The 14,111-nt window shown below is 41.9% G+C and overlaps 1 protein-coding gene across 1 annotated transcript; it reads left to right on the forward strand.

Annotated features, from left to right (window-relative positions):
• The first annotated feature begins 2,853 nt into the window (after window positions 1-2,853).
• Window positions 2,854-13,397, forward strand: SLBP (stem-loop histone mRNA binding protein). Its single transcript, XM_083738536.1, has 8 exons — window positions 2,854-3,030; window positions 4,846-4,974; window positions 5,235-5,339; window positions 7,396-7,455; window positions 9,565-9,696; window positions 10,155-10,304; window positions 10,773-10,857; window positions 12,510-13,397. The coding sequence occupies exons 1-8, from the start codon at window positions 2,984-2,986 to the stop codon at window positions 12,588-12,590; spliced, it is 789 nt and encodes a 262-aa protein (XP_083594662.1). The 5' UTR covers window positions 2,854-2,983; the 3' UTR covers window positions 12,591-13,397.
• The last annotated feature ends 714 nt before the right edge of the window (window positions 13,398-14,111 follow it).

Below are 14,111 nucleotides of genomic sequence, written 5' to 3' on the forward strand. Positions count from 1 at the left end.
CTATGCCCTGAATATTTCCTTTGATAGATTCCTCTGCCAAGGTGCCTTGCAAGTACCTGTGTTTCTTGTAGAGCAACCCTCTGGAGGGGAACCAGAAGCAGGCATTGATCTGCAGTTTCAACTCTTTTGTCTTCCACTCACTTGGTAGCGATTTAAATTGGAGGATTATCCAGCTCTTTGCTTGTGGGATCACCCTGCGATTTTGCCGGAGGCTTGTTCAAAAATTGTTTTGTGTCCTGTTATTTTGCCATTGTACGCTATTTCCCCAGCTACCCCCATGGAAATTGGGCAAAGACTCCGCACTGTGAAGAGACATGCAATTCTAGTTCTCAACTGTTATGGGTAACTGTCATGGGGCAACTGTATTGATCCTTCACTCTGGCAAGTAACTCATGTTGTGATCTTTTAGTGGGTCTTTGAGGGTGCTCTGAAGGAGGATCCACTCTGAAGGATTGGCAGGGACACACTGTAAACATTTCTCCAGCATCTGTTTCTTGTATGAAATAAAAGATCATTCCAGGGTCCTCTATAATACTACCTTCTTTGTCCGTGTCCCCCCCAATGTATTGCAACCTTCCATGTTTTTTCACTTCCTTAGTATACATAAACTCATTTTTGTTGCTCCTGTATTCGCTTGTTCTAGATAATTAGCAATAAACAAACCCTCCGGGCAGAAGAGTGTGTGTGTGTGTGTGTGTGTGTGTGTGTGTGTGTGTGTGTCTGTCCCAGCTCCTGCCAACCTAGCAGTTCGAAAGCACACTAATGCAAGTAGATAAATAGGTACTGCTGCAGCGGGAAGGTCAACGGCATTTCTGTGCACTCTGGTTTCCGTCATGGTGTCCCGTTGCGCCAGAAGCTGTTTAGTCCTGTTGGCCACATGACCTGGAAAGCTGTCTGTGGACAAACACCGACTTCCTTGGCCTGAAAGCGAGATGAGCGCCGCAACCACAGTTTCCTTTGACCAAGCATAAATCGTCCAGGAGTCCTTTACACCGTCTGTGTGTGTGTCTGTGTGTGTGTGTGTGTGTGTGTGTGTGTGTGAGAGAGAGAGAGAGAGAGAGAGAGAGAGAGAGAGAGAACACACCAGTATTCTTTCCTTCTGGATATTTATGGTCCCTTAGTTGCACTGATGGTGCTGTGGGTTAAACCACAGAACCTAGGGCTTGCCAATCAGAAGGTCGGTGGTTCGAATCCCCGTGACGGGGTGAGCTACCGTTGCTTGGTCCCTGCTCCTGCCAACCTAGCAGTTTGAAAGCACGTCAAAGTGCAAGTAGATCAATAGGTACCGCTCTGGTGGGAAGGTAAACGGCATTTCCGTGTGCTGCTCTGGTTCGCCAGAAGCGGCTTACTCATGCTGGCCACATGACCCGGAAGCTGTACGCCGGCTCCCTTGGCCAGTAAAGCGAGATGAGCGCCGCAACCCCAGAGTCAGCCACGACTGGACCTAATGGTCAGGGGTCCCTTTACCTTTTAAGCTACTGAAGGGCCCTTTATATGTCCAGCTGTCCTTTGTCAACAACAAATTGTGGCTGTTTTTTGTGTTGACTATATGCTATATATTGCTATATTGTTATGCTATATTGTTTTTAAGTTGTATTCATTCAACTTGTTTTTATTATTGCTTGTTAGCCACCCTGAGTCTGGCCTTGGCTAGGGAGGGCGGGGTATAAATAAAAATTATTATTCTTATTATATGGTAACTTATGGACCTAATGGACGCGGGTGGCGCTGTGGGTAAAAGCTCAGCGCCTAGGGCTTGCCGATCAGTGGCGTAGCGTGGGGGGTGCAGGGGGGGCCGGCCGCACCGGGCGCAACATCTGAGGGGGGGGGTGCTAATCTAGTGGAAGAGACTCGAGTACTAAAATCCACGGGTTAGGGGGCGCAAATACTTGCCTTGCCCCGGGTGCCGACAACCCACGCTACGCCACTGTTCGAATCCCAGCGACGGGGTGAGCTCCCATTGCTCAGTCCCAGCTCCTGCCAACCTAGCAGTTCGAAAGCACCTCAAAGTGCAAGTAGATAAATAGGTACCGCTCTGGCGGGAAGGTAAACGGCGTTTCCGTGTGCTGCGCTGGCTCGCCAGATGCAGCTTCGTCACGCTGGCCACGTGACCCGGAAGTGTCTCCGGACAGCGCTGGCCCCCGGCCTCTTAAGTGAGATGGGCGCACAACCCTAGAGTCGGACACGACTGGCCCGTACGGGCAGGGGTACCTTTACCTTTTTATGGACCTAATAAGTATCTAAAGCCATTTGCACATAACAAAAGATGTACATCATCAGAGCCTACACAACACCAAACACTGTTGCTGTATGTAGGTTTTATTTTATTTGTATTATTTTGGAAATGTACATCCAGGTTTTTCCCCCCTTTAAATTTGGGGGGGGCAAGAGAGTGGGGCCCTAAGGTATAGCTTGTTTAGCTTATACGTAAATCCGGCTCTTGGCAGGGGCTTGCCGTTTGTCGTATGTCTATGTGTATTTGCATTTCAGACCTTCCCGCCAACTGATCCCGCCGAGTGGGCGGAGCCTTTGAAAAGCGAGGCAAAACAGGCAGACAAAGGGAAGCGCGCGCTTCTGTGCGGGGCGGAGCAGGCAGCTCAGTAGAAGCTCCCATTGGCGCAGCCCTTGGGGGACGTACCATCTTCATCGCTGAGGGGGGGGGTAATTAATCTATGAGGGGCGAGGGGGGGGAATCGAGACTGCCGCTTTTGCCCCTCCCCCTTGCTAAACTGGGTTATACATACATCACATATATCTCGCCAAAGCGGCTTGCTCTCCGCGAAGGCGAAACCGCGTGACAAGGACAACCCCCCCCCGCCGTAATGGTAGGAGCCGCCCAGCCGGTGTTCGCGCAGGCGCGCTCTCTCGAGGCTCGCTTGAGGGAGGGGAGCGCAGTCGTTTCTTGTTTGGCGGGAGGGAAGGACGGAAGGCGGCGGCGGCGGGAGAAAAGAGCGGCTCTTTTCTGTTTTTATCCGGCTCAGCCATGTCGTCGCGTCAGCGGAGCCCGCTCGGTGGCCGCGCTCACAGTAGGTGCGTGTCCTCTGCCGCCTCCTGAGGGGAATTGGGGTGGGTGGGGGCGGGGAGGGGTCTGAAGGCGACCCAGGCCCCGCTTTGTGTCGAGGGCCGCCTTCCGTGCCTCAGCCGGCGAGGCGAAGGGAGGGCGCCGTGGGGGCCGAGAGGGCCTTGAAACTCCTTTCCATCCCCCCCCCCCCCCGACCAAGGGGAAGAGTCGGTGGAAGAAGATTGGGAAAAAAATTAAAGTATATCTTCAAAAATATTGTAAAGTTAAAGGACTGTTAGAAAGATGCTGGGAAAAGAAAATTAGGTAGTTTTGGTAGAAATGATATAAAGGATTAAATAAAAACGAGTTGACGAAAGAGAGGACGTTAAATTATAATATATTAAATTACTTAAATGAAAATAAGGTTGGAAGGATTTGCTGAAAAAACGATTGGAACTAGAATACAAAATTGGGAGGTATGAGGAGGTCAAGGAAACAAGTAAAAGGAAGAAAATTTGTAAAGGTTTAATCTGTTCTTTTTCTATTTTAAGTGAATGTATTTTTATACCTTTTTCTTTCTTTTTTCCTGTTATTGTTGTATTCTTTTTCTTTGTATTTTGTATTGCTTTTTTCTTTTTTGTAACTTTAAACTTTGAATAAATATTATTTTTTAAAAAAAATTCCTCCCCCCCCCCACCCCCCATTCCCAAAATCTGCCTGTTATGGTTTCTGTGAAGTAGGACAGCGAGAAGGAAGGAGACCCTGGTAAGGCAAATGAGGGAACCAAGAAGAAAGGAGGGAGATTTGTTTGTTTATGCGAGTAACGCCCCCCCCCCCAATTTCATAATTTTAAGTTATTTTTTTATTGATAATAGTTCAGCCATCGTTTATTATAATCGCTAAGATAATAATAATAATAATAATAATAATAATAATAATAATAATAATTATATTTATTTATTTATACCCCGCCCATCTGGCTGAGTTTCCCTAGCCACTGTAGGTGGCTCCCAGTCAAGGGTTAAAAACAGTACAGCGTTAAATATTAAAAACCTCCCTGAATTTCTGTCTTATTTGCCGATGTTCTGAGAGTTTTATTTTATTGCGTGCTGTTCCAATAGGCCGTGGAACAATAGATCGACTTTGGGACGCGATTTCCGAAATAGAGGAAACTCTAAACTGGAGGGACTCTTGGAGAGAACAGCTCTGCTCATGAAACAGTCTTAATAAGGCCGCCTTTCTCAACCTTGGGTCCTCGGATGTTGTTGAACTACAACTCCCATCATCTGTGACTGCTGGCTAGGGATGATGGGAGTTGTAGTCTAAGAACATCTGGGGACCCAGGGTTGAGAAAGGCTGGTCTAGGGGGTACAGGAGACTCTTTGTGCTAAATGTTTGTCAATAAATATTCCACATCTAGGGTGCAGTTTTAAGATGTGCGGTTAAAACGCCAACATGCAGTACTTTGTCAAGTCATCTGAGGGCGTTGTTTTTTTTGTTTTTGTTTTTTTTTTAGATTATCCCCCCTCTTCTCTCTATCCACATAGTTAGTTGTAAAGTCCTCAGAGGGCATAAGTAGAACAATCCAATTAGGATTTAAATTTTGTATTTTTAAAATATATATATTAAATTTGTATACCGGCTATACCTGCAGGTCTCAATGTGGTTCACAGGATAAAATCACAATATAAAAACACAAAATGCATAATCAAAATAAAAATAAAAATGAGAATGGCAGCCCGATAACAATCCCATAACCCTCCCCAACAAGCATTTTCTAGTGACTTTATAGTCTACATATACAAAATTGTTTACAGTTTCACTTTCTGATTGCTTCCTCACAGACCACCAGCTCGTTGGACTCAAGGAAGGAAGCGTGGAGCAGATGGCAAACACAGAAGCACACATGATCCAAGCATGTCCAATTCTGATGATAAAAATACATGCAGTTTGTCAGACAGTAGGCCAGATAGGTATGTATATAAAGTATGCTGAACCTAAAGCACAGTTAAAGTTAATTTTTAACGCATAGATGATATGCAGCAATTTTTGACAACTGATTATGCACTTGCAGCATACTAGGTGTATACTACACTTTTAGAGGAAGTTAAATGCAAATATTCAAATTGAATTGTTTAATTTGTGGGCCTACTGGTACAGGACACATTTTATTGTACTTTTAAAATATTGTTTTAAAGCTGCAATTCTATATTTATTGGGATTTGGTTTATAGTTTCACAACACCAGAAGGCCATAAACCCCGTTCACGATGTTCAGACTGGGGAAGTGCAGTTGAAGAAGATGAAATGCGGACTAATGTTAATAAAGAAATGGCAAGGTATGGCTGCATAATTCATTAAAAATATTTGTTGGGATGTAGAAATATTCAGTGGCTGCCTACTACTGATGAGATCAAAACCACCAGAGTGCCTATATTACGCAAATCCAATTGAAAAAACGTAATAGGCTGTATGATAACAATTACAAAGTTATTTACTAGAAACTACTTCTCAAAAATTAGATACAGCTTCTCATTGTGTCAAAATCAACATCGTGAAATAATATATTGAAATAATATATTATGTCACAATGCTGATTTTGACAGTATGAGAAGCTGTATCTAATTTTTGAGAAGTGGTTTCTAGTAAATAACTTTGTAATTGTTATCATACAGCCTATTACGTTTATGTGTTTTAGTACTGATGAGATGGCCAAATTTTAACTGTCTTGGATGCTAGAAGTAGATCTTATTCTGAATGTGGGAGCATTGTGATTTATTCCTCTGAGCAGTGAGTTGAGAATAATAATAATGAAAACTCCCATATTCAGAAAAAGACAACATTTTTGTCTTTTTCATTTGGCAACAAAAACAATTATTGATTATGTTATATTGTACAAAGTTATAACTATAACTTTATTATTGTAAGTCTTTGAGAGACAATAATTGGTCTGTAAAGTGGGATAAAATATAGTAAAACAATTATGTCATGATGAAACTACCCATTTTGGATAAGTTTATTGGTATGTGAGCAGCCTGGGAAGTGACCTAGTAAGCTATATTAGTTGATTGCTTTTTGTTCTTGTCTTAGATCTTCATGGGTATTGCAGCTAGGCAGGGGAGGGTTAATCTTCCCCAACCACAATACAGTGGTGCCCCGCAAGACGAACGCCTCGCAAGACGAAAAACCCGCTAGACGAAAGGGTTTTCCGTTTTGGAGGCGTTTCGCAAGACGAATTCCCCTATGGGGTTGCTTCGCAAGACGAAAAAAATCTTGCATCCCCCCCGCGGGTTTTTTCCACTTTTTTCGCCCTTTTCTTAAGCCGCTAAGACGCTTATCAGCTGTTCCGCTTAACAGCTGATCGCTGGAAGCCGCTTGACAGCTGTAGCGCTAATCCGCTAAGCTGTCAATGGGCTTGCTTCGCAAGACGAAAAAACCGCTATACGAAGAGCCTCATGGAACGGATTAATTTCGTCTTGCGAGGCACCACTGTATCCCGAAACATCACCTCTTTACCTGCACAGGAATTTATGCTTGCAAAATATTCACAACTGTTAAAAGGCTGTTTTCAATCCTAAATGGAGGTGGGAAAGGGGTTCTCGCTGTGTGTGGGAAAGGAAGGGCCTTAACTTTCCAGCAGTGATATCTCCAGGCCTCCTGCACTTAAATGTTTGCTTTCTATTGCAAGATTGAGCGAATCTGTAGTCTTTGTTGGGGGATGCTTAACATTTGGGGAGTATAGCTCAAGTAGGGAAAATAAATTAGGAAATGATTATTATGGTCTGCTTGAATAAAACAAAGCTATTTATTGTAATTATGATTGAAGGATTTACATCTTGTTTTCTAATAATATTTTTAAGATATTAATGTGTGTGTAGTAATTTTCTTAATTAAGAAAAGGGGAATACTTTTTGAAGCCTAAATGATACAGAGGTGAAAGGGCTTCCAAGGCTACACCTAGCATGTGGGCCAGTAATTTGCCACCTCTGAGCCACATGGTATCACTGTAATGTTAAAGTTGGTAAATCACTGTTATGAGTGGGGTTGTTAAACTGGAAACAATTGCACCTACGCTGTTAAGTGCTTGGGAAAAGTATTCTGCTGTAGCTATTACAAGGGCAACATAGCTTAAAGCTATGACATCAGATGTAAAGGTTTTTGGGAGAAGCTTACAGTTTCTTTACTTGGAGCAACTGTTCTGATTATGAAGAGATTGAATGGGTCCTACTCAACGGAGTATTTATTAAATAAGCCTCAATATCAGGTGACCAAGATTTAACGTTTCAGCAGTTTACAGCCTTATGTAAAGGTCCAGCCTTATCTCCGTACTGCAATAGAGTGGCTATGATAATAAAATAGTGGAATTGTGTGCTAAAATAAAAGTACATTTTGTAGATACAAAAGAAAACTCTTGATAAATGAATATGGAAGAGAGAGGAAGCTGTCTTCTGGAAGGTAAGAGTCAAAAACTCATCTGTTGGGTGTGGTGAAATGCTTATTTTGAACTATACTGTTTTTCTGGTTAGCTATGAAAAAGCTAGAGCTTTCCTGTTCTTTAATGTATCATCAGTGTATTTTGGAATAATACATATGAAGAACTTAAACAATTTAAATTTACGTTAAAAAAAAGGCCAGAAATATTTCTATTAAGCATATTGCCAAAAGAAATAGGGAAATCGAAAAGAACATTATTCATGTACAGTGGTGCCTCGCAAGACGAAATTAATTCGTTCCGCAAGTCTTTTCGTCTTGCGAGTTTTTCGTCTTGCGAAGCACGGTTTCCCATAGGAATGCATTGAAAATCAATGCGTTCCTATGGAAACCGCCTTCAGACCAGGTCCGGGGACAGTCTGTCCCCCGACCTCTTCTGAAGGCCGGCGGGGGGCAAAAGTCTTTGCTTCCCCCCCGTCTGCCTTCCCGGGACAGCGGAGACTTCTCCGCTGTCCCGGGGCGATCTTAAAATGCTGGCGGGCGGCAGCGAAACCTTCACTGCCATCCCCCAGCATTTTAAAAGCCCCCGCGACAGCGGAGGACAGCGAAGCAAGCCCATAGGGAAATTCGTTTTGCGAAGCGCCTCCAAAACGGAAAACCCTTTCGTCTAGCGGGTTTTTCGTCTTGCGAGGCGTTCGTCTTGCGGGGCACCACTGTATGGGATAACAGTGGCCAGAATTTTAGTAGCAAGAAATTGGAAAAATACAACAATACCTAACACGGGAGATTGGCAAATCCTAATGGTAGAATATCTGCAGCTAGCAAAGGTGACAGGAAGGATAAGATGCCAAACAAAACAAATAGTCTATAAGGATTGGAGAATATTTAAAGAATACTTTAAAAACTATGGTATAAAAGAAAACCTTGGCAGAATTAGACTGACCCTTGTATTGTATAAATATACGTTCGTAATGAGGTAAAAAGAAGCTACCGTATTTTTCGCCCTATAGGATGCACCGTCCCATAAGGCGCACCTAGTTTTGTTTGGGGGGGGGGGAATAAAGGGAAAAAAATTATTCCCCCCCCCCCCCAGCCCGAGCTTCCCCTGACCCCAGCCCCCAGAACAGGCTCTCCTGGGCGCGTTGAGCTTGTGGAGAGCTGCGCGAAGCCTAGAGAGCGAGAGGGGTCGGTGCGCACCGACCCCTCTCACTCTGCAGGCTTCAGCGAAAGCCTGCATTCACCCCATAGGATGCACACACATTTCCCCTTCATTTTTGGAGGCCAAAAAGTGTGTCCTATAGGGCAAAAAATATGGTATATAAGAAGTATGTAATTGCAGTATAAGGTAACCAGTAGATAAAGTACAGTGAGACTAACTGGAAGTCATTTTTAATTTTTCACTTTACAAGTTTTATAATTGTTTTCATTATTGGGAGTATAAATGATGTTAGTCATATTCATTTTGCTGTTTCTTATATTGTTGTTTGTTTGCTTTTTCTATTGCTTGCCTGCTTGTTTGCGTTTATGTTTGTTTGTTTGTTTTCTCTTCATAAATGTACTTATTTTAAAACAATAAAGATAAATTCAAAGTGAAACCCTGAAAAGGAACACATCCATTTCACCATGGGGATACATTTCAGTACAGCATCCCACCACCATCTTATGCGCAACCGCATTTATGTTGGCCACTGCTAAATAAATAGTTTGGCCTCACCTTGTTTGGGGCTGCTGCCTGAGTGAGGGACGGCTGCCTGCGATCAACCAGCAATGCAGGGTGGGAGGGGCCTTCTCTATGCTTCTCCTCCATTGCGTGCCTGCACCCCCCTCCTGGCAACAGTTCTGGTGGCGCCCCTCTTTCACTGGTTCCTTGCAGGCAGGCAGGCTGGGCAGCGACCCTGAGCAATTTCCAGGCTGAGTCTCTCCTCCCTGTGTGCCTTCCTTAAAAGTGGGGTGCTCCCCACTTTACATAATTACACTTTATGAGTGTAGGGGCCTTGGAACGTAACCCCTGTGTAAGTTGGGGGACACCTATACTATATTGTGTTACAGTTTTGTTAGTGTTTATATAGTGCTATTAACCTGTCATGAAAAGGGTAGATTGAAAAAAATAAAAAATCAACATTTTATTTTCAGTTCTGACTCAAAGGAGTCCACAGCAGCAGTGGAACTTGAGACGGATGAGGCTGTTCTGATGAGGAGACAGAAACAAATAAATTATGGGAAGAACACACTGGCATATGACAGATATATTCGAGAAGTTCCAAAGTATGTTTTCTTGTTTACCAGGAACATTTGGGTTTTCTTTTATAACTTGCTACTGGTTTCATTGCAGACACCTATGGCAAATGTAAAGTATGGCTTGATTCTAATATACTGCCTTCGTTAAAGAATATAGCTATTTTTCACCCATAGTCTTATTTTAATTTGATGTTAGATTTTTGAATATGTTTTAGCGGTTCTGTGATTACTCATTTGAACAGGTCAGTTGTCTTTTGAAGTGTACAGGCAGATAATGTTCTGAATTGAAGCATTCAGATATGTGTTAAATTAAGCAACTGTGTTGCTAAATTGCTATAGGCAATAATAAGCAGAAAGAATGACACCAATGAAGTGAGATTTTGATTAATTAAAAATTACTGTAATTAATACTTGGTCTTGCATTTGGAATAAAAGCATAGCTTGGTTTAAAACGCCATGTCAACAGTTTTTAATTTTTGTTCCAGGTGTCTACGAGTTCCAGGGGTCCATCCAAGGACTCCCAATAAATTTAAGAAGTATAGCCGAAGATCCTGGGACCAACAAATCAGACTGTGGAAAGTTGCACTTCATTTTTGGGACCCTCCTGGTGAGAGAAGTTGTGACATGCAAGTAATGTAAGTACTAGGTATCTTTAGAGTGAATAGAAACTAATAACTTAAAAGAATGAGGGACTGTCTGTTTAGGTCTTAAGAATTTCAGTTATAGTGATCTCCTTAATATAGCTAGGTTTAAGAGAGTTATTCAATTTAGACTTCATTTAAATGCAAAGTTTAGCATATAATCTGCATAATGGGTGAGCTTAAGAACATTGATTTTCAATAGCATTTATACACATATGTTTGACTCAGAACTAAGACTGCCTTAACTCCCAGAAGTATTTCAGAATTAATGTGAACTGTTAAAGGTTTTAAAAACCAGCATTACCAAGCTTAAATAGCTATCGAAATACAGCTATGGGGCCAGATGTATAAACTTGGAAACCATAGGCCTTGAATCTTGGTTTTGATCACTCATAGACATTGCTTGGACAATCTATAACTGTCGAAAATGAATAACTGATAATTGCTTTTCTCCCCTCATAGTAGTCCTGTTGATCTTGGTGACATGGAAACAGAATCTATAGGAAGTAATTCTGCTGGGTCACAAGGAAGCTCTCAGGATAATGATGTAAGTACTTTGAAGCCTGGAATAAATATTTTGTTAGTCCTGCTTCAGTATCCATTACTGTTAGGGTGCTAGATCACGGATTAACCCAATCTTGCAACAAAGCCTGAAAGGTACTAGCTGCTTGCCAAAAGCTAGTGGACTGCCAACAGCTGATGCACTGCTGGGTTTGTTGATGTTGAACTACCCAGTGCCTGCTTATTTTTGTCTCCAAAACTACCTCATCAGAGTATATAGCATCTCTATTTTTTCCAAGGGATTGTAAAACTCTTCTTCCCTTGTGTTCTACACCTTCCCATGCCTCTTCTGTCCCTCTTTTCTCAGCCCACCCAGTACAGAATGTGTTTCCCCTTCCTTTAGTATGTTTTTGTATACTTTTCCCACCCACGTCACATGCTTGCATTTGTCATTTCTCTTCTTCCACCCTGCCAACATTTTCTGCCTTTAGTATACAGCCCTTGCTTTGCTATGTGATACATTTTCCTTAACCAGATTGACATATCTGACAAAAGTTGCATTATGAACATTTTTCAGAGTGACCTCCCACCATAAGTTAGAATAATTTTAAATATTATGGCATTGCAGCGCTTTAGCAATTGTAGAGGAAGAGGTTTCACAAACAACAGGAAGTTGATGATCAGTTTTCCTTTTCCATTCCCACATAGCATGGACATTATTTTAAGTTGTTCTGTGTCTTCAGAGGAATAACTGAAGTGTCACATTACAGTATAGAACATAAAGGTTTACAGGGGAGAAAGGATGATTTGCACAGTCATAGGAAATTTACAAAAGGGGGAAAAGGATGGTTTGCACAGTCATAGGAAATTTACAAAAGCTGAGATAAAGGTTGTGGTTCAAAATCTTATTGCCATTGATTGCTGCTATGATGTCATAAGTGAATCAGTATTACAATTGCTAAGATTTTCTTTACGAAAGTCCTGGAGGTTGTGGCTTTTTGTGAAAAGTGCAGAGAAAAGAGAATAAATTCAGTAATGAAGTTACAAGTGAAGGTGTGATGCAATGATGGCAAAAAAATGAGGTTTGAGTGAGTGAGTAGTAGATAAAGGGTGAATGTTGGACAGGAAGGGAAAATGTCTTAAATTTTCACAGATTGCCTTTTTCTGAGAAAAACCATAATGGTGTGAGGGAGAGGTATACAGAACTTAGAAAAAATTAAAGCCATCTATTTGCCCTTCTGTGCTATTGAATCCCCTTGGCAAGATACAATTCTTTACAGTGGTACCTCCGGTTACGAACTTAATTCGTTCCGGAGGTCTGTTCTTAAGCCGGAACCGTTCTTAACATGAGGTGTGCTTTCGCTAATGGCGCTTCCTGCTGCTGCAGCTCTGCTGGCGTGCGGCTTCCACTCACATCCCAGGGCAAAGTTTGCAACTACGGGCATCTACTTCCAGGTTAGTGGAGCTCGTTACCCAAAGCGTCCGTAAGGAGGACAGTACGTAACCCGAGGTTCCACTGTACTTTGGAAAAAAATTGCACTAATGATCAACAGAGAGTGTTAAGAATGAATACCCAGGAGTGAGATTTTCCGTACCCCACTTAGAGACAATTGTAGCTAAGCAGTATATGAATTGTTCAAATAAATAATAGTTTATCTATTTGTCTTGTTTGTTAATCGAGTTTTCCATTTGTTTTAGGAAAACTGTACAGGCACACCCACCAAAGTGAGAAGCATTGACCACCTGGTGGAAGATGAATTTGAGCTGGAGACATGTTAGGTTTTGACATACTTTATGACTGCAAAGCATGCATTCTACTGGCTGCTTTTTGAGAAAGGAATGTCTTACTCAGAAGACACATACACCTGAAACTGTCTTATCTAACAGTCTGGAGAACTGGAATATGGCAGCTGTGAAATTGCAATCAATGTTTTTGCCTGACTACTTTTTTTATATACAAAGCATAAAACTTGAGTTATATGTAATTGAGTGATTGCCTAATTTTATGTATACTCAGGAGGTAGCTTTATAAACAGTTTAATTATAGTTCAGAAGATAAACCAGCCCAGACAATGTTGACACACTTGAAGAGCTTGAACACTTGACACATTAGAAGGAGAACTTCAGCATCGGTGCTGAGCTATTGGCTGTTGTCCACAGACGAAGAATATGATAGGCAGTAAGTAGTAGTTCTCCAGTCTGTTCTATAATTCATATTACAAAGGACCACTTATTGATTGCACAAGGCGGTGGCATTTTATGCCTCTTGAACCTTTGTGTCCTTCAGATATTGACAACATGTGTGCAATAACAAGCTAATGAGTGTGAACAGGCTCTTTTCTTTATGATAAAAGGCTTTGACCCAGTTTCCAGGTCCACTTTATGGTGTCAGCTCTCAAGTTTATTCTAAATTGATTCTTGTAAATAGTTGTGTGCAGAACTTCGCTAACTTTTAAAGAAGACTTAATGAACAGAACTTTGAAGACTGTTGACTTATTTTTTTCATAATGTAAAGCTATAGACTTTTTACTAAAACAGTTGCTGTTTTGTACGGGATAAGGCATAAATAAAGCAAGTACATCTTTATGTGTATGGTGCAAACACTGTCAGGAAAACATTCTACAAATAAGATGCAAAGTGATGAAAGATCAAATTCCGAGGCTACTTTAATCAGTGTTGTCATTCCACCTGGAAACTGATGATCACAGTGCCAGCAGTGTACACAAAGTACCACCACTCAGAATCAGGTCAAAAATCCATGTATGTTTGGAAGTGAATCCTACAGAATTCAGTAGCCTTCATATCTACCTTGTTACGATTGCAGCTCAAGGTTGAGGTCCTTAGCATACAATTGAGATTTATGGGACATAAATGTATTAAAGAGGGATAAAGTATTGGGAGCATTCTACTGTTGGAAGATGATGTAGAATCTGTTTGACTGCAACTCTCTTGGGGATATGGGGGCCAATATGTAGCTGTGGAAATGCTAGGACAGATTGCAGGTGCCCTGAGGGAAGAGAGAGAACGGGTAAGTGGAGAAAATTGAAGTAGTGTTTTCCAGTTCTTAAAGCGCAAGTGGGTGACTTGAAGCCCCGATCTCTTCTGAAACCAAACCCGTCTTCCATCCTATCTGTTTGTTTCCTAGTTTTTCCTGGCTTTTTGAAATTGTTTTCCCTCTTTCAAAGTAGTTTCAGAACAACTGGGAGAGGCAGTTTGTTGTTTTACTCTGCCACCCAATAGGGCTTTTATTCCATCTGAAAGAACAAATTGTTTCACTTTTGCCATGTATGTATGTTTGTC

The sequence above is a fragment of the Podarcis gaigeae genome (genome assembly GCF_964106915.1).
Source record: "Podarcis gaigeae genome assembly, chromosome: 5".
In the NCBI taxonomy this organism is placed as follows: domain Eukaryota; kingdom Metazoa; phylum Chordata; class Lepidosauria; order Squamata; family Lacertidae; genus Podarcis; species Podarcis gaigeae.

Coding starts and splice junctions, on each gene's coding strand:
- SLBP (XM_083738536.1), top strand. CDS start 2,984: ATGTCGTCGCGTCAGCGGAGCCCGCTCGGTGGCCGCGCTCACAGTAG. Junction 5,340..7,395: donor GTTAATAAAGAAATGGCAAG/GTATGGCTGCAT, acceptor TACATTTTGTAG/ATACAAAAGAAAACTCTTGA. Junction 10,858..12,509: donor GAAGCTCTCAGGATAATGAT/GTAAGTACTTTG, acceptor CATTTGTTTTAG/GAAAACTGTACAGGCACACC.